Source organism: Rhinatrema bivittatum, chromosome 4 (assembly GCF_901001135.1).
Source record: "Rhinatrema bivittatum chromosome 4, aRhiBiv1.1, whole genome shotgun sequence".
NCBI classification, from domain to species: domain Eukaryota; kingdom Metazoa; phylum Chordata; class Amphibia; order Gymnophiona; family Rhinatrematidae; genus Rhinatrema; species Rhinatrema bivittatum.
Genome location: NC_042618.1, coordinates 219,562,751 through 219,583,071, shown reverse-complemented (window position 1 = coordinate 219,583,071; position 20,321 = coordinate 219,562,751). Strand labels below are relative to the sequence as shown.

Sequence of the window (20,321 nt, the reverse complement as noted above, 5' to 3'; positions counted from 1 at the left end):
CTGGATTTTAATAGATACACGCGTAGCTGTGCGCTGCGTATCCTTTAAAATCCGGGGTCGGCGGGCGCAAGGCTATGCAAAATCGATTTCGGAGTGGCCTCGGAGGGAACTTTCCTTCCCCCCCGCACCTTCCCCTCCCTTCCCTTACCTAACCCACCCCCCCAGCCCTATCTAAACCCCCCCTACCTTTGTTGGCAAAGTTACGCCTGCCTGAGGCAGGCATAACTTGCGTGCGCCGGGCTGGCCGCCGGCACGCGATTCCCCAGCCCAGGAGCAGTTTCGGAGGCCTCGGCCATGCCCCAGAAATGCCCCCAGGCCGGAACCACGCCCGTGGCCCCCGCTCCCGGATGGCGCACCAGCACGACACCTCCCCCGACATGCCCCTGACACGCCCCCAGGAAAGCCCTGGGACTTACGAACATCTCAGGGCTTGCGCTCGCCGCCGAGCCTATTCAACATAAGCTCGGCACGCGCAGGGGGAGCTTCAGGCAGGTTTTCGGGGGGGGGGGGGGGAGGGTACGTGCTTATCTTACGCGCGTACCCCTTTGAAAATCTGCCCCACTGTATTCCTCTCTGATCTATTTGTTCCCTTACCATAGTTCCACAAAGTTTGCCTACTCTCTGTAGTCTCCCTCTGTAATTCCCTTCTCCTCTATGTCTCCGAGCCTCCTCTCTGTTCCTCAGACGTTTCTACAGCCCTAAGCCTTGATTCCGTCTTCTATCTCAATGTTGTAACCATCAGAACTTTGCCTTCACTTTGCATCTCATCCCCATGGGGGATGTACATTGGTTGGAAATGAAACAGAAAATTTCAATTCAATTTCTCATTTGATTTCATTTCATTTTTAAATAAACCAAAAGGAAAAAAACAAAACAAATACATTTTATGTTTTTCATTTCATTTTTCACTAAGCATTCACCAGCCACAGTCTGAGCTCCCTGTCGCCAGCCCTAGATTTGTCAATAGGCGCCCATTATGCCTGTGCCTAGGGCGTCAAACATTAATGGGCAGCAGGCTGGCTAAGATTTGCTGCCTTCCAACTCTGCTGAATCCCATTCAGCAAAGAACATCCCTGTGCTACCCTGACAGGAGATGGGTGAGTGGAAGCACCAAAAGTGCCTAGGGGGTGTCAAAACTTCTATAACTGTCAATGCCTATCGCCTTTCCACTTCCACTTTCCCTCCCCCCCACCCCCACCCTGGCAGTCTGCCAACAACCACTCCCCACCCCTATTCCCTGAATACATTTTAACCCTTTCTGGGATTGGCAAAGTCCATAAGAGGCCCAAGCAATCCCCAGTAGCTCCTTCCCTGCTGGACCAATTTTTAAAAATGTCACCAGGCAGCCCTGAGCTGCAGAAATATCTTTGGACTTCACCAACCGAGAGAAGGTATAAGAGGTCTCCGAGGTGGGTAGGGGATGTGTGCAAGCCCCCAGAGGACCTTGAGATTTTTTAAATTTTCGCAGTAATGTTTTTTTTTTTGGCAGAGAAGGAAGAGGAGACTAGATCTTATTGTTGTTTTTCTTTGTTTTGTTTTACATTAATTTTGTAGTTTATTTCATTTCAAATAAATGAAAGAAAATGAAATAAACCGCAAGTAAAATGAAAAACACAAACAAAAAGCAAAATTAAAGTGCACACCAGTAATCCCCATTCTGAATGTCTGTTACAATCATCTACAATGCAAGCCTTTTCCAGGTAAGGAAATGGGGGAGGGGGGCATTTTCTAAGGGATATACCCAGATAACAGGTATTTACCAGGATAAAATGGCCTGACTGATCATTACTCTCCTCAAAAGCGACTAAATGGACATGCAGATTGCGCAAGGCACATATTTTTAGCTGCATTAAAAGAAGGCACATTAAACATAAGAACATAAGAAATTGCCATACTGGGTCAGACCAAGGGTCCATCAAGCCCAGCATCCTGTTTCCAACAGAGGCCAAAACCAGACCACAAGAACCTGGCAATTACATCTCATTCTACTGATGCCAGTCGTAAGCAGTTGCTATTCCCTGTGGGGGTCATTTTCAAAGGAGTTACGCATGTAAATGTGACATACTATCGTAGCAATTTTCAAAAGCTATTTACTCGAGTAAAGTGCACTTACTTGAGTAAATCCTATGGACAATTCAATGGCATATATTGTAGCAATTTTGAAAAGCCCACTTACTTGAGTAAAGTGTATTTACTCGAGAAAAAACCAGTTTTGCTCGAGTAAATGCTTTTTAAAATCTACCCCTAAGTCAATTTGATTAATAGCAGTTTATGGACTTCTTCCCCAGGAATTTATCTAAACCTTTTTTAAACTCAGCTACATTGACTACTTTAACCACAACCTCTGGCAATATATTCCAGAGCTTAACTGTATGCTGAGTGAAAAAGAATTTTCTCCGATTAGTTTTGAATGTGCAACTTGCTAACTTCATGGAATGCTCCCTAATCCTTGTATTATCCTAAAGAGTAAATAACTAATTCATATTTACTGGCTCTAGTCTTCTCATGATTATCATATCCCCCCTCAGCTGTCTCTTCTCCAAGTTCAACAGTCCTAATCTTTTTAGCCTTTCCTCAAAGGGGGCCCTTTATTATTTTGGTCACCCTTCTCCAGTGCAATTACATCTTTTTTGAGATTTTGTGACCAGAATTGCACAAAGTACTCAAGGTGCAGTCTCACCATGGAGCGATACAGAGGCATTATAACATTCTCCATTTTACTCACCATTCCCTTCCTAATAATTCCTAACATTCTGTTTGCTTTTTTGACCGCCACATCACACTGAGCCAACAATTGCAATGTATTATCCACTATGATGCCTAGATCTCTCTCCTGAGTAGTAACTCCTAATATGGAACCCAACATCGGGTATCTACAGCATGGGTTATTTTTCCCTATACGCAACACCTTGCACTTATCCACATTAAATTTCATCTGCCATTTTGATGCCCAATCTTCCAGACTCACAAGATCCTCCTGCAATTTAGCACAAACCGCTTGTGATTTCACTACCCAGAATAATTTTGTGTCATCTGCAAATTTGATCATCTCACTCACTGTATCCCTTTCCAGATCATTTATAAATATATTGAAAAGCACAGGTCCAAGTACAGATTCCTGAGGCACTCCAGTGTTTACCTTTTTCCACTGAGAAAACAGAGCATTTAATCCTACTCTGTTTCCTGTCTTTTAACCAGTTTCCAAACCACAGAAGGACATCGGCTCCTATCCCATGACTTTTTAGTTTTCTTAGAAGCCTCTCATGAGGGACTTTGTCAAATGCCTTCTGAAAATCCAAATACACCACATCTACTGGTTCGCACTCATGGGATTTCCAAAAGCACACATGTATGTACTTTGAACCTTTTCAATTGGAAAAGAAACAGTAGAACTATGGGTCACAAAGTGAAACTCCAGGGTGGACAATTCAGAACCAATGTCAGGAAATATTTCTTCATGGAAAGGGTGGTGGATGCCTGGAATGCCTTTTCGTCGGAGGTGGTGAACACAAAAACAAAAAATTCAAAAGGGGCAAGGCATAAACACTGTGGATCCCTAAAGGCTGAAGGACGTAAATGAAGAAAAAGGCGCATGGGGTTATCCTGCTACCCTTAACAGTATGCATGCGGATTACTAGCCTTAATCAATAAACTTTGATGCTTTTAAAGCAACTGCTGTCCTCTTTGATATCGCTTTCCACTTTGGGGGGGAAAGGAGAATTGGATTCAAAGGTCAACCAACATGGGCTCTGACTTTTACGGTTTGGGGTACTGATACGCAGACAAAAGGGAAAGGACTGCTTCTACGGTCAAATTCAAAAGCAAAGCACGTCAAGCAGCATTGTCTGAATTTTCAAGTTGGCTCTTCATCCAGTAAAATTGTTTCTTTGTTAATATGTAAGGCTTGGAGGTAACCTGCATAGAGCAGCAGTTACTATCCTTAACAGAAGCATAGGGGTAACCTGCACAGAGTGGCAGTTACTATCCTTAACAGAAGCATAGGGGTAACCTGCACAGAGTGGCAGTTACTATCCTTAACAGAAACATAGGGGTAACCTGCACAGAGTGGCAGTTACTATCCTTAACAGAAACATAGGGGTAACCTGCACAGAGTGGCAGTTACTATCCTTAACAGAAACATAGGGGTAACCTGCACAGAGTGGCAGTTACTATCCTTAACAGAAACATAGGGGTAACCTGCACAGAGTGGCAGTTACTATCCTTAACAGAAACATAGGGGTAACCTGCACAGAGTGGCAATTGCTACTATAGGAAACTTGCTGGGCAGACTAAATGGACCATATGGTCTTTTTCTGCCATCAATTCTATGTTACTATGTTACTATCATTATTATCCCCTCTCGGCTAATCTCACACACAGCAGGGGCAGAGCACACAGATGCTTTGCACCTGTTCTTTGTCTAAGGGAAGCTACACAGGTTGTTTCCCTTGAGAACAGATGCAGTGCACTGGGATAATTTCACTTATGTACTTTGGAGGTAATTTTCAAAGGAGTTACATGTGTAAATGTAACTTAATATCACAGCAATTTTCAAAAGCCCATTTACCCACATTAAGTCATGGGATAGGAGGCGATGTCCTTTCGTGGATTACAAACTGGTTAAAAGACAGGAAGCAGAGAGTAGGATTAAATGGCCAATTTTCTCAGTGGAAAAGGGTAAACAGTAGAGTGCCTCAGGGATATGTACTTGGACTGGTGTTTTTCAATATATTCATAAATGATCTGGAAAGGAATACGATGAGCAAGGTTATCAAATTTGTAGATGATACAAAATTATGCAGAGTAGTTAAATCACAAGCGGATTGTGATACATTACAGGAGGACCTTGCAAGAATGGAAGATTGGGCATCCAAATGGCAGATTAAATTTAATACGGACAAGTGCAAGATGTTGCATATAGGGAAAAATAACCCTAGCTGTAGTTACACGATGTTAGGTTCCATATTAGGAGCTACCACCCAGGAAAAAGATCTAGGCATCATAATCGATAATACATTGAAATCATCGGCTCAATGTGCTGTAGCAGTCAAAAAAGAAAACAGAATGTTAGGAATTATTAGGAAGGGAATGGTTAATAAAATGGAAAATGTCATAATGACTTTGAATCGCTCTATGGTGAGACCGCACCTTGAATACTGTGAACAATTCTGGTCGCCGCATCTCAAAAAGCTATAGTTGCGATGAAGAAGGTACAGAAAAGGGCAACCAAAATGACAAAGGGGATGGAACAGCTCCCCTATAAGGAAAGGCTGAAGAGGTTAGGGCTGTTCAGCTTGGAGAAGAGACGGCTGAGGGGGGCTATGATAGAGGTCTTTAAGATCATGAGAGATCTTGAACGAGTAGATGTGAATCAGTTATTTACACTTTCATATAATAGGACTAGGGGGCATTCCATGAAGTTATCAAGTAGCGCATTTAAGACTAATCGGAGAAAATTCTTTTTCACTCAACGCACAATAAAGCTCTGGATTTTGTTGCCAGAGGATGTGGTTAGTGCAGTTAGTGTAGCTGGGTTCAAAAAAGGTTTGGATAAGTTCTTTGAGGAGCAGACCATTAACTGCTATTAATCAAGTTTACTTAGGGAGTAGCCACTGCTATTAATTGCATCAATAGCATGGGATCTTCTTGGTGTTTGGGTATTTGCCAGGTTCTTGTGGGCTGGTTTTGCCTCTGTTGGAAACAGGATGCTGGGCTTGATGGACTCTTGGTCTGATCCAGCATGGCAATTTCTTATGTTCTTAAGTTCTTAAGTGCACTGATATATGAATATTCTATGGACAGTTCAATGGCATAAATGTGTGAAGTGTATTTACATGTGTAAAACCCAGTTTTAAGCATGTAAATCCTTTTGAAACTTACCCCCTAAGTACACACCACAAGCTATTGAAAATTGCCCCTGCATGCCTTGTGTAGTTTCTCCATTACTGCCGTTCCCATAGAGAGTACTGGTCCCACTGACAATACTATATAAATAATAAGAATCATTTTGAATTTCAACAATTTGCCTTCTATAAATGTTTATACAGCATATAATCCGTAGACAATGCTGTAATTCTTATTAACCTAGTAGTGCTTAAGAACATAAGAAATTGTCATGCTGGGACAGACCAAAGGTCCATCAAGCCCAGCATCCTGTTTCCAACAGAGGCCAAAAACCAGGCCACAAGAACCTGGCAATTATCCAAACACTAAGAAGAACCCATGCTACTGATGCAATTAATAGCAGTGGCTATTGCCTAGCACATCACAGCAAATCTGAGTACTTCTAAGTTCAAACATGCCCCAGCCGAGAACACCCCCTCTACATGCAGCTAAAAGAATATGCATTGTGAAACACCATCTATTATCTTCGGCTGTACTAAGGCAGAGCAATTTTCAGACAATTTGTGCACATAAATTGCTATGTACCTGCCTAAATAACTTTTAAAACTGTCCTTTTAGCCCTCTACATTTTTTAAATCCTGGGTTAATTTTATCCAAAAATGTTCAGGCAAAGGTAAAGGATGTTTTTGGCTTGTGTACGCTTTTTGCCTACCTCTCATGGACTTGAGTTTGCCCAAGGGTTGACATGGTGGGTACTGCAATTGTTGATGTCCAGTTGCCATCCAGATGTGCACTAGTGAAATTGCAGCCTTTGGTGTTAAGATATAATGGTAAACTCCTCTCAGCAGACGGGGGATAAAGCTGAGCGCCAATTCCAACCCACAGGGAAATAACAAATCCAGAAATGAGACCTACTATTGCACCCTATGAAAAAAAAATATAGTTAAAAGTATTAACATTTAAAAATGGAGCTTATAGTGAACTTCTGGGAACAGGAAACCAGACAACAGAGTAGGTTTATTGCCCTCCGTTTGGTATTATGATGTTTCTGGGTGCAAGATTAGGGCTGGGATTGCTACAATAACTGTAGTTCTGTATTTTCACAAAAAATGTGTACTGTGGGAAAGGAAAGCAGAGTTGCTTACCTGTAACAGGTGTTCTCTTAGGAAAGCAGGATATTAGTCCTCACATATGGGTGACTTCATCAGATGGAGCCTAGCATGGAAAACTTTTGTCAAAGTTTCTAGAACTTAGACTGGCACACTGAGCATGCCCAGCATGCCACTATCTGTGCACCCACACGGGATCCTTCTTCAGTCTCGTAACAGAATTCACGAGTGAAAAAATAAAATAAAACGCAGGAGAACCCAACTCTGCGGGGTGGTGGGCGGGTTTCCTGAGGTCTAACATCCTGCTGTCCTAGGAGAACACCTGTTACAGGTAAGCAACTCTGCTTTCTCCTAGGACAAGCAAGATGGTAGTCCTCACATATGGGTGAATACCAAGTACAGGATGCTCCCAGTAAGGCTGTTGACCAACCGACACTGAACCAGGTGCCAATGGGCACAAAAATAACTGCGGTGCTTTTGGTAACACAGGGACACAACATGAATCCAAACAATGGGCTCTAGGCAGGGAGAGTTGGGTTTTTAAACCTGGAAGAGGTTACGAAGGACAGATTGGCTGAAGTTACTATCCTTGTCCAAGCAGTAGTGAGCAGCAAATGTGTGTAGGGAACTCCACTTTGCGGCTTTGCAGATTTCGGCAATGGGAACTGCTCGTAAGTGGGCTACCGATGCCCCATGGCTCTCATTGAGTGAGCCTTAATGCGGCCTCCAAGCTGAAGGTCTGCTTGCACATAGCAGAAGGAGATGCAATCCGCCAGCCAGTTGGCCAGAGTTTGTTTGCCCACCACAACGTCCATTTTGTTCTTGTCAAAGGATATGGAGAGTTATGTGGACTGCCTGTGGCCTGCAGTGTGCTCGAGATAGAAGGCCAAAGCCCTCTTACAGTTCAAACTGTGTAGAGCCCATTCACCTTGGTGAGAATGAGGTCTCGGGAAAATGGTAGGCAGAATAATAGACTAATTAAGATAAAAATCAGTCACCACCTTAGGCAGAAACTTTGTGTATGGCAGATACTTCACCAAAGCCTGAACCTCACTAACTCTGCGAGATGAAGTGACCGCCAAAAAGAAGAGAACCTTCCAAGTTGGGAACCTCAGATCGCAGGAGCACATAGGTTCGAACAGGTCATGGATGAGCCACGCTAGCAGCATGCTGAGATCCCAGGACACAACAGGATCCTACTATATGCTGCACAGAGATGGGCATACCACCAATATCTTGATGATAAACACTGATGGCACTCAGGTGGACCCTGACTGAATTGGTCTTCAGGCCAGCCTCTGAGAGGTGCCACAGGTAGTCTAGCAACTGCAGCAAGGGGCAGATGCATGGATCCATGCCATGAGCTCCACACTAGACTGAGAACCTCCTCCACTTGAACCTGTAAGACTTCCTGGTGGAAGGCTTTCTTGAAGCTACTAGTACCTGAGACACATCGTCAGAGAGGTCGAGTGACTGCAGGACTAGCCTCTCAACATCCAGGCCGTCAGAACTAATGACCTGAGATTTGGATGGCGCAGCCTGCCCCGATCCTGCGTGATCAGATTGGGGGAGGTCCCCAGAAGGATGGGCTCTCTGATTGACAGGTCCTGCAGGATTGGAAACCAAACCTGCCTCAGCCAATATGGGGCCACCAGGATAATGGTCCCCTTGTCCTGCTGGAGCTTCATGAGATTCTTCATTACCAGCAGAAATGGAGGATACACATACAGAAAACCCTTGCCCCAGTAGCAGGCAAAGGCATCCGAGGTTGGCTTCCTGTCGCTCCTGTTCAGGCAGAAAAATTGGATGACTTTGCTGTTGCAAGGGGAGGCAAGAGATACACATCCTGGCTTCTCCACAGGCAGAAGATCCAGTCCACTACCAAGGGGTCTAGCGTCCACTCGTGTGGTCAGAACGCCTGACTCAGGCGGTCTGCCACCACATTTTCCATCCCAGCCAGGTAAATTGCTCGCAAGAGCATGCCTTGGGATAGGGCCCAGGACCATATCTGCATCACCTCCTGACAAAGGAGGAAGGAACCCATGCCTCCCTGTTTGTTGATGTACCACATCGCAACCTGATTGTCCGTTTGGGTTAGGACAGCTTTGTGGGACAAATGATCCCGAAACTCCCAGAGAGCGAAGCGGATCACTCGGAGCTCCAGGAAGTTGATCTGACAGTGAGCTTCCTATGCTGTCCATCGACCCTGTGTACGGAGGCTGTCCACATGCGCCCCCCAACCCAGGGTGGATGCATCGGCGGTGAATACAATTTGCAGTGGGAGAGCTTGAAACGGAAGTCTCCGCTCCAGATTGGAGAGATTTTCCCACCAAGACAGGGAGGCCCGAAGAGGCTGCATGATGCAGACACGTGCATTGAGGTCCTGGGTTGCCTGCAGCCACTGAGAGGGCAGGGTCCATTGAGCACTGCGCATACATAAGCAGGCACATGTTGTAACATGGACAGATGCAGCCATTTGGCCCAGAAGATGGAACAACAGGCAAGTGGAAACATGACTGCGGTGGACCAACCCCATCAGTGATGCCAGGGCAAGTGCTCGGTAATGGGGCAGAAATGCCTTGGCCTGAATTGTGTACAGTCTGGCTCCAATAAAGCCCAGATGTAGAGATGGGCTGAGATGTGACTTGGGGTAGTTGATGACAAACCCTAGAGACTGCAGCACATGGGTAGTTAGCACCAGGGAGTGGAGCGCCCCCTGCTGGGTGTTGCTTCTTATCGTCCAGATAGGGGAACACGTGCACTCCTTGCCGGTGCAGCTGTACCCCCTACAACCACCAAGCACTTGGTGAAACCCGAGGAGCCGAAGCAAGGCCGAAGGGCAACACAAGGTATTGGAAGTGCTCCTTGCCCACTAGAAAGAAGAGTTACTTCCTGTGGCTGGAGAAGATCTCAATGTGGGCATAGACATCCTTTAGGTTGAGGGAGCAAAGCCAGTCTACTTTTTGCAAGAGAGGGATCAGGGTGTCTAAAGAGACCATCTTGAACTTTTCTCTTTGAAGAAACTTGTTCAAGGCCCTCAGATCGAGAATAGGGCATAGGTCCCCTGTTTCCTTTGGTATCAGGAAGTACTGAGAGTAGAAACCCCGGCTTCGCTGGTGGGGGGAAGTTTCGAACGCCCCCAGCCATTAGTAGGGCAGAGAGCTCTGTCATAGGCACTTTCTCATGAGGACAGACCCCACAATGGACATGGGGGAGTGTCCGTGGGGACATTCTTGAAGTTCAGCCTTGGTGAATGATGGCAAGAACCCATTGGTCCGACGTAATACTGGGCCAGAGGTCCATAAATAGATGTAGCCGGCCTCTGACCGGGGAGCAGGGGGCTGAAGGTAAGGAAATCTGGCACATGCTCTCTCGCTCATAGCCAAAACCCTGTAGTGGGGCTTTGCTTTGGGGTGGGTTGAGGCCTGGGGGTCTGCTGTTGACATGAGTGACCCTCAGAGCTGGCACATGATGGGCATGCCCGAGAGGCAGGAGGGTAGTACTTTCTTTGGCAGTAAAATGACTTCCTGGAACCCTGTTGTGAGGATTTCCTGATCAAGCATGGTGGACCTGAAGTACTCGCTGTGAGGTGTTGCAGGGTCTCGTGGTGGTCTTTTAAGTGGGCCACTGTGTCACTGTCCCTAAATATATCTCTGAAGAGATTCTCCCCTGTAAAGGATAAATCCGCCAGCTTCTCCTGGACCTCTGGTCGAAGGTCCAAGGCACAAAGCCAGGCCATTCTGTGAGCAGCAATGCCCACTGCAGCCACCCTCACCGTTGTAGACAGCACCTCGTGTTTGCCTGCCTCCAGGCCTTGCTGCACTACCACCATGAAAGTGTCCTGCTGCTGCTGGGGTAGGTGCTCCAACAATTTCTGGACCTGTTTCCACAGGTTCCGGTAGCATTGGGTCATATATGGTTAGTAGGGTGAAATATGGGCAATAAGCATAGCAACCTGAAAGACCTTCCTACCTAGGGCACCTAAGGCCCCGACCTGGCGAGGCAGAGGCTTGGGTGCAAGATCGTTTGGCCTTCTTGAGGGCAGACTTCACCACCACAGACTGGTGCGAGAGGTGGCGTCTCTCAAAGCCCAAGGCTTGTTGCCCAGGTAAATGGTGTCCGCCTTCTAATTGACTGGAGGAATGGACACAGGGTGCTCCCAGATCCTAAGGAGAAGTTCCTTGAAGATCTCATTGACTGGGATAGCCACTATCTCCTTTGGGGCATCAACAAACTGGAGGGCCTCCAGCATTTTGTGCTGAGTGCACTCTTCAGTGAAGAGCTAGAATGGGATGGCTTCGGCCATAGCCCGCAAAGGAAAGATTCTCCAGGGGAGACCGATGCCTCTCATCTGATGGGGATGGCTCGGAAAGAAGGTAATCTGAGTGCTCCGAGGAAGATTTGGATGTGTCATCTTCCCAGGAATCATATGGGAGTTACTCCTCACTAAGGTCTCTCAGGGTTATGGCATCGAGGGCATCAAGTGTACCATGGGCATCGATGGCCCCAAGGGCATTGACAGCACCGAGATCCCTGATTTTCCGGGAACAGGATCGGGGAACCCCAGCCAAGGCACTAAGGGCCCCAAGGGCACCATCGGCTGCACAGATTCTTCCTTCTCAGAGGACCCGATAATGGGAATTGGTTCAGAGAGGGGCATTGGTAGCTGGGGCCATGAGCCGAAGGCGACCAGTGATGATGCTTGCGGGACTTCCCTCAGTACTTGGCCCAGTCTTTCCCTGGAGCCAAGGAAAATGAAGATCCTGACATCCTTGAGTGCGATGACACTGGAGACGACCTATCACCTGCTCCTCTCTCACGAGAGGGACCACTGGATGGGTAGAGAGGGATGACGTATCTAATGGCTCCCCTCAGCCTCTAGGTGTCGACAACCCCAATGCCCAAGCAGATGGATCAGATTTTCTGGAAAAAAGATTTTCCATCTTATCCAGCTGGGCACACAGCCTTTGGGGTCATATGTTCACACGCCGTGTAACACCCCCAGGCAGAGCATACAGAACTCATGCGGATCAGTAATTGACATTGTCTACGGGCACTGGAGACATCAGCAAAAACCAGATGCCACCATGAAAAATAGCCAGCAAGCGGTCAATGGCCATCGGTCACTGAGAGGCGACTCACCGGGAATCGACCGCATGAATGGAAAATTTAAACACCTACCTCTCGTCGGATGGCACCGACCAAAGAAGAGGGACCCAGTGCCGAGAACATCAAAAATAACCAGGAAGTACTTTGAAAAGGATGAGCTAAAAGCAGAGCTCCACTACCGCGAGGCAACTACTTCGGGAAAAAAAGAGACTGAAGAGGGACCCCGCGTGGATGCATGGATAGTGGCATGCTGGGCATGTTCAGTGTTCCAGTCAAAGTTCCAGAAACTTTGACAAACGTTTTCTGTGCCGAGGTCCATCTGATGATGTCACCCATATATAGGACTACCATTCTGCTTGACCTAGGAGAAAAAAATGTACCCACAGAAAAAAACAGGCGCAAAATCTCTGCGGGGGATTTTCTCCTTAGGTAATTATCAAAGGGAAAGTGCTCTGCACATTCCCTCTTTGTTTTGAAAGTTGTCCTCATAATGCTGATATTGAAGAACAAGGAGTTCAACATTTATAGTTAAGCAATAAAGCGCGATGGAGTGCTCACTATTGGTGGATATCAGCACGCCATACATGCATTGTGAAGCTGAAATGCAAACACCTTCAACACCTCCAAAGGGGCAATATTCTACTAAAATATTCACCCTCCGATGCTTTTATTATGACGATAAAATTACCGTTATGCTTAGGAGGTGGATTCTTGGCAGTCAATCACCAAGGAGGAATTATTCAAGTCATTATATAATTGAATAATATATGACCAGGTATACTTTACAGTGCAGTATCAGTATGTTCCAATTGTGTTGTGATGCATGATGCCTGAGAAATCCCAATATCCATACACCCTGGAGTTCCTTATTGTAATTATACAATTATGTCTTTAAATGTTATTTTATAGTCTGTGGAACCATCCTGAATTGCCGTGGGTACAGAGCAATACTTTTGGCAATTAGTAGATGAGCAGGGTCTCTTGGTCCTATTTTATAAAATAACATGTATTGTATGTGCTATGTATATAAGGGACTGAATGCTACATGAAGGGTCTGATTTTAAAAAGCATTTACTTGAATAAGTGGGCTTTTGAAAATTGCTACAATATATGCCATTGAAATGTCCATAGGATTTATTCACATAAATGCACTTTACCTGAGTAAATGACTTTTGAAAATTGCTACGATAGTATGTTACATTCACATGCATAACTCTTTTGAAAATTACCCCCAATATGTTTTAGTCAAAAATGCAAATGAATTGTATGGGGCAAAGATTACATTTCACAAAAGCCCCGTGAACTGTGTTGTGTACTTATTAAATTTGTACTTACTGTTGAATTTGCAACAGGAAATAAGATGCCTAAGGAAAATAGTCCTAGCAAAGGTCCCCCAATCATGCCGAAAATAGAAAGAGCTGCCTGCCAAAGGAATATAATTCTAGATTACATGTCATGCAAAGCAATCAACCCTATTCCAAATAGCAAAGTGACACTGGTATATTGAAAAATAAGATGCATTTAACATTAGAAAACATCTAGAATATGAAAAAGTAGAGAATGAAAAACATGAATTTTGGGATTCATAGCATTTGATAAGTTAAAAGACAACAGCAGCTAAAATGAGGTATACGGATGAAAACATACTACTTCCTGCCTACTTATTCTCTGTCATAGAGCTCTAAAATTTTGAAAACAACAAACATACCACTAGATTCATCATTTTGCTATATGAATATATATAAATGAATAAATTTATAGCAGAATGAGGAGGCGCAAAGAAAAAAGGGGCGGGGGCGATAGTGGGCAGGCGACCACACGGAGGCAGTGTGGTTTTGCCCACCGCGGTGCGACTGTGCCACACACTATCATCTCCATAGCGCCACGGGAAAAGGTGTAGTTATTTCCCGCGGTGCTGTTGGAGATAATGTGAAAAACATTATCGCCCGCAGCTCTGCCAGGAGATAACTCCACCCAAACCCCGCCCACACTCCTCCCCTTCCCCTAATTAGAATAATACCGCCGCGATACCGGCACATCACAGAATTAAGAATGACCTAGATAGAAACGTGATGGCAGAAAAAGAACAGATGGTCTATCCAGACTACCCACCCACACCATCTAATTCAGCTTTATAATCCCTACAACACCCTCTGAGATCCCCTGTGCTTTTTTGAATTCATATACTGGTTTTGTCTCTTGTGCCTCCATGGGGAGGCCGTTCCATGCATCCATTACGCTCTCTGTAAAGAAATATTTCCTAAGATTACTCCTTATCCCATGACCCCTTATTCTAGACTCTCCTTTCCTTTGAAAGAGGCTCACCTCCTGTTCATGGAAACTTGGAGGGTTTTAAATATCTCTCTCATAAATAGAAGCTAGGCTTCCCAAAAGATCATGATTTGCTGAGGTCAGCATACACTTTGCTGGAAATTTTCCATTTCTGCACATGAATAAGAAATTTAGTACAATGTAATGGTGCTGTCCGGCCCTGAGATCAGCATCAAAGTGAAGCCTCTCTGGTGCCAATCTTTGAGCCACTGGCGCCATTTTTAAAAACATTGCAGCAGGGCAGGAACGAATGGGGATTGTTGCTGCCTGTTTCTTTTTGCAGGACCCCTATTGAAAGGGATAAGTAGGGGACTAGTGAAGTTCCTGGCCCAGTAAATAAGGGGGATCAGAAGGGCCCGGGGAGGCCCCAGCTGAGCTTAGCTCAACCTAGCCAGGTAGGCCAGACATCAAAGCTTTCTTTTGGGGGCAGGACAGGGATCAGCAGGATCCAGGAAGCACCAGAGAAGCCATGAGGAAGCCCTGGTGGGAATCTTCGTAAGCTAAGGAGGCCATCTTTTTTTAAACCAAACAAAAATACCCAAACTTTTTCTGGTATTTTCATCCAAGGCCATTTTTGATGCAGATGTGCCATTTATTTAAAATGAATGTACATCCCTTCAAGTTGCTGCAGTGCCTTTTTGGAAGCCCGATACAACCACGCCAGTGCTGTTTTAGTCATAACTACTGTTCTTTGCAGGTTACCCCAATACCTTCTTGGAAGCACAGGATGTTAGGGTTGTAATCACCATTAAAACTCGATTCTTGCACCAACATTTTCTCACTGAAAACAATGGGAGCTCCTCAGTCCTCACAGATAAATCCAGTGCAATTTTTGCACCGAAGCAAAATTGGACCATCTATTGCCTTGACTTATTTCTTATTCCATGAAACAAAAAAAATACTAATATAAACCTACCTGTATCAGACTTCCCATAGATGATGCCACAGCAGCCATGGCAATGCATACAGCACCAAAAAACACACCTGAAGAATGGATGAATAAAAAAAGCAAGGCATACCTTGGTGAAACATTAAATAGTCTACAGTTTTAGCTCAGTCTTCTGAAATATTTAGTTATTTAAAAAAATTATATCCCACTTAATATTCATGTTTGTTGAATAAAATGTACAAATCAAGGAAATAGAAAAATGAAAAGGGGATATAATTGGTATTTCTGTATGAAGTATAAACTGGACAATGCATTATGATTAATTGTTCCTCACCAGAGCACTAGTTGTTTACAGAGGGTATAAGTTTCACAGATAAGTAAGGAAACACACATATTTATTATCCTGTAAGGATGTGAAGGAATACAATTTTTGTATTGGTTTGTTTCTTCTTTTTTCTTTTTTTTCTTTTGGCTTGTTTAATGTTTATTTTGGTTCAGTTCATTTGCCAAACCAAAATAAACCTTAAATTAAAAAACACACAAAACATTTAACCAAAATTACCGGCATGGTTAAAAGGTGAGGTGAAAGAGGCTATTTTAGCCCAAAAAAAATCCTTCAAAAATTGGAAGAAGGATCCATCTGAAGAAAATAGGAAAAAACATAAACATTGTCAAGTTAAGTGTAAAACATTGATAAGACAGGTGAAGAGAGAATTTGAAATGAAGTTGGCCGTAGAGGCAAAAACTCATAATAAAAACATTTTAAAATATATCCGAAGCAAGAAACCTGTGAGGGAGTTGGCTGGACTGTTAGATGACCAAGGGGTTAAAGGGGCTCTTAGGGAAGATAAGGCCATTGCAGGAAGACTAAATGAATTCTTTGCTTCTGTGTTTACTAATGAAGATGTTGGGGAGATACCAGTTCCGGAGATGGTTTTCAAGGGTGATGAGTCAGATGAACTGAACCAAATCACTGTGAACCTAGAAGATGTAGTAGACCAGATTGACAAACTAAAGCGTAGAAAATCACCTGGACCAGATGGTATGCAACCTAGGGTTTTGAAGGAACTCAAAAATGAAATTTCAGATCATTTGTAAACTATCATTAAAATCATCCATTGTACCTGAAGACTGGAGGGTGGCCAATGTAACCCCAATATTTAAAAAGGGCTCCAGGGGTACTCCAGGAAACTATAGTGAGATTGACTTCAGTGCTGGGAAAAATAGTGGAAACTATTCTAAAGATCAAAAACATAGACCATATAGAAAAATATGGTTCAATGGAAATCAGACAACATGGATTTACCCAAGGGAAGTCTTGCCTTATAAATCTGCTTCATTATTTTGAAGGGATTATTAAACATGTGGATAAAGGTGAACCGGTAGATGTAGTGTATTAGGATTTTCAGAAGGCATTTGACAAAGTCCCTCATGAGAGGCTTCTAAGAAAACTAAAAAGTCATGGGATAGGAGGCGATGTCCTTTTGTGGATTACAAACTGGTTAAAGGACAGGAGATAGAGAGTAGGATTAAATGGTCAATTTTCTCAGTGGAAAAGGGTAAACAGTGGAGTGCCTCAGGGATATGTACTTGGACCGCTGCTATCAATATATTTATAAATGATATGGAAAGGAATACGACAAGTGAGATTTTCAAATTTGCAGATGATAAAAAATTATTCAGATTAGTTAAATCACAAGCGGATTGTGATACATTGCAGGAGGACCTTGCAAGACTGGAAGATTGGGCATCCAAATAGGAGACGAAATTTAATATGGACAAATGCAAGGGAAAAATAATAGGTTCCATATTAGGAGCTACCACCCAAGAAAATGATCTAGGCATCATAGTAGAAAATACTTTGAAATCATCAGCTCAGTGTGCTGCAGAAGTCAAAAAAGCATACAGAATGTTAGGAATTATTAGGAAGGGAATGGTTAATAAAATGGAAAATGTCATAATGCCTCTGTATCGCTCATGGTGAGACCATACCTTGAATACTGTGTACAAGTCTGGTCACCACATCTCAAAAAATATATAGTTGTGATGGAGAAGGTACAGAGAAGGATGACCAAAATGATAAAGGGGATGGAACAGCTCCCCTATGAGGAAAGGCTGAAGAGGTTAGGGCAGTTCAGCTTGGAGAAGAGGTGGCTGAGGGGGGATATGATGAGGTCTTTAAAATCAAGAGAGGTCTTGAACGAGTAGATGTGAATCTGTTATTTACACTTTCAGATAATAGAAGAACTAGGGGCACTCCATGAAGTTAGCAAGTAGCACATTTAAAACTAATCGGAGAAAATTCTTTTTCACTCAATGCACAATTAAGCTTGGGAATTTGTTGCCAGAGGATGTGGTTAGTGCAGTTAGTGTAGCTGGGTTTAAAAAAGGTTTGGGTAGGTTCTTAGAGGAGAAGACCATTAACTGCTATTAATCAAGTTGATTTAGTGAATAGCCACTGCTATTACTGGCATGAGTAGCGTGGGATCTTCTTAGTGTTTGGGTAATTGCCAGGTTCTTGTGGCCTGGTTTGGCCTCTGTCGGAAACAGGATGCTGGGCTTGATGGACCCTTGGTCTGACCCAGCATGGCAATGTTCTTATAGGGCCTGCCTGCTCCCCCCAACCCCACCCCACTGCTGCCTAACCTGACTGGGGCTGAACAGGGTGTCCCTGGGATCTTTCATTCTTCCACTCCCATACAAATAAATTGGAGCCTCCCCCCCCCCCCCCCCCCATATCCCCCAACCCTCCTGCAAATAAGATGAGGGCTCCCCAGGCTCTTCCAGCCCCACCTCCACAAATAAGCCTGGACTGGGGCCTCCCTGGCCCCTACGTAACTCTTTTATGAGGTTTTTCAGTGCAGAAAGAGCTAAGAGCATTCCTCTGTCACTCCTGCCCTACTGGTTTCCCTTAAAAATGGTGTTTTATAGCCATAAATTAATATGTCCGTAAAGCTATATGAATGTAAAACAAACTTGTAAAGGGCCTGGGGAGATCCCTATCCTTTGGGGACAGGCGGGTGGGAAAAGAGATCTCTTGGCCATCCCTCTATCCTTATTTGGACTGGAGTGAGGCAGGGGATCCCAGGACTTCCCTGCAGCATTTTTTAACTATTCTGAGTTTGGTTGGCCAGATTTAGGCCCTGCATTTGCAGCATCTAAATTTATCTGACACGTTAGGTGGCTAGCGTTAGAATTAGCATTATTTGGCCTAGCATTTTGGCTTTACCCTAACACTGCCCTTAGGCCCACCCAGAATTTGTCTGGCTAAATTTAGCCACCTACTCAAATTTTGGGGGGAAACATTTAGCCAGTTAGGTTGTCCAGTTTTCAAAGGCTTGGATCCAGCTGGCTTAGGTAGATAGATGTCTTTGTTTCCTTCGTCTCTAATGATTCCACCCCTCCCACCTTTCCCAGGCTCTTTCAAGAAGCTGGGCCATAGGCCTAGGGTAGATAATTTACTCCCTGCACGAGAAAAACGGCAAAGATCTGCTTCTGCACCAGCAGTTACAGCAGCCTTGTCTGTAAAAACTCCTTGCAGAAAAACCCGATTACTTACTTCAGGTTTCATCCTTTATACGCAAAAAGTGTCACTGGTGACATTACCACTTCTTAAAGGCAGATAATCCCATATCGGCCCTTCTGCACAGTAAGGGTCAGCGCCAGTAGAGGTCAAGGGTGGCATTTTGGAACCAGGGTCAAATCTTCATTAACTTACAGGGATCAGTGCCACTGTAAATTTTAAGATTGTGCTTTGTATTAAAATTGTAAAGAGCAGGATTAGGTTTCACTGAGAAAATAGCATGTTTCTGGTGAAGAATTGTTGCTGCCAAATTTTTCAGCTTGCTGGATGGCATTGCACTGCCACGGATAATACAGACGTCGGACATGGACAGTGACTGGCTCCCTGCTATTGCAGCATCCTGCACTGCCTTTTCTATTATGGTTTATTATTTCCTTCCAAAATTGAAAATGTAGAGACTTCACAATCTGTTTAGTTTTTGACTTACTTGCTCCTTGGGAAATCCAGGACAGCTTCTTGTCATTGAGAGATTTGAAGTAAGGCTTGATGAGGTCCTCGACAGTTACAGCAGCTAAAGCATTGATACTGGAGGAGACAGTACTGCAGAACATAAAAATAATCACATTTCTCTATTTGTTCATCTGAATTTCTGCAGACAGAGCAACTTTCATATAATTGTAAATTGTAAAAAAAAAAATATATATATATACATATATATATATATTATGGGGTAATTTTCAAAAGAATTTACCTATGTAAATGTAATTATTATTGTAGCAATTTTCAAAAGTGTTTACCCGCATAAAAAGCAGTTTTATGTGTGTAAATGTTATTTTTGTTTTGTTTTAATTACCTAGGGCCTGTATGTGGAAAAGTAGGTGCGGAAGTGATTTCAAGCCTACTTTTACACATACTGCAAAGAGGCGTTCTTGGGGGCAGAGCTGGGGTGGGGGAACTCATTTATGCGTGTACTTCGATTTTCAAAAGCATGCACATAAATGTTTGCATGGACATTGACACATGCTCCCTAGCAGGTATAAATGTACGCACCTCTGCCACAGTAAAGAATGGGTGGCCCTGCTAATTTTCAAAGCGGACTTAGACGCATATGTTCGCTTTGAAAAGACATGCAGATGTCAGCCCTAAGAGCGCTGCATAAAATTGGGTTATAAAGAGGCAATAATAAGTAAAAAAAACAACTGTCAATTTAAATTCAGGACAAGGGATCATAATGAACTAGAGATCACATGATAAAATGTTCCAGGATCATGCTCTTAGTAAATTACCTTAGTGTCCCACTGTAGGCACAAGCCACAAAAAGTCCCGGAAGCCCTGGAAAGTCTTGGAAAATGCCCAGTGTCAGATATGGCATAAGCTGAAAAAGTCCATTAGATATTACACATATCATGATGCAGTATTTGTTTTATAAAAATGCTTTTTCAAAATGTATGTTGGCTCAGTTTCTTAGAATAAGCTTCCACTTATCTTGCATGCTAAGCATTTGGCATGGAGGAGT

The 20,321-nt window shown here is 44.0% G+C and overlaps 1 protein-coding gene across 1 annotated transcript in view; it reads right to left on the bottom strand.

Moving 5' to 3' along the window:
* LOC115090520 (sodium-coupled monocarboxylate transporter 1-like) overlaps positions 1-20,321 on the bottom strand; it is a 96,007-nt gene that overhangs the window by 14,966 nt on the left and 60,720 nt on the right. The window contains exons 8-12 of the mRNA XM_029599721.1: positions 20,092-20,180; positions 19,293-19,405; positions 15,310-15,377; positions 13,398-13,484; positions 6,557-6,768 (exon numbers count right to left, since the gene is read on the bottom strand). Of these exons, the coding sequence (XP_029455581.1) occupies positions 6,557-6,768; positions 13,398-13,484; positions 15,310-15,377; positions 19,293-19,405; positions 20,092-20,180 (569 nt within the window). The remainder of the gene's footprint in view (positions 1-6,556; positions 6,769-13,397; positions 13,485-15,309; positions 15,378-19,292; positions 19,406-20,091; positions 20,181-20,321) is intronic.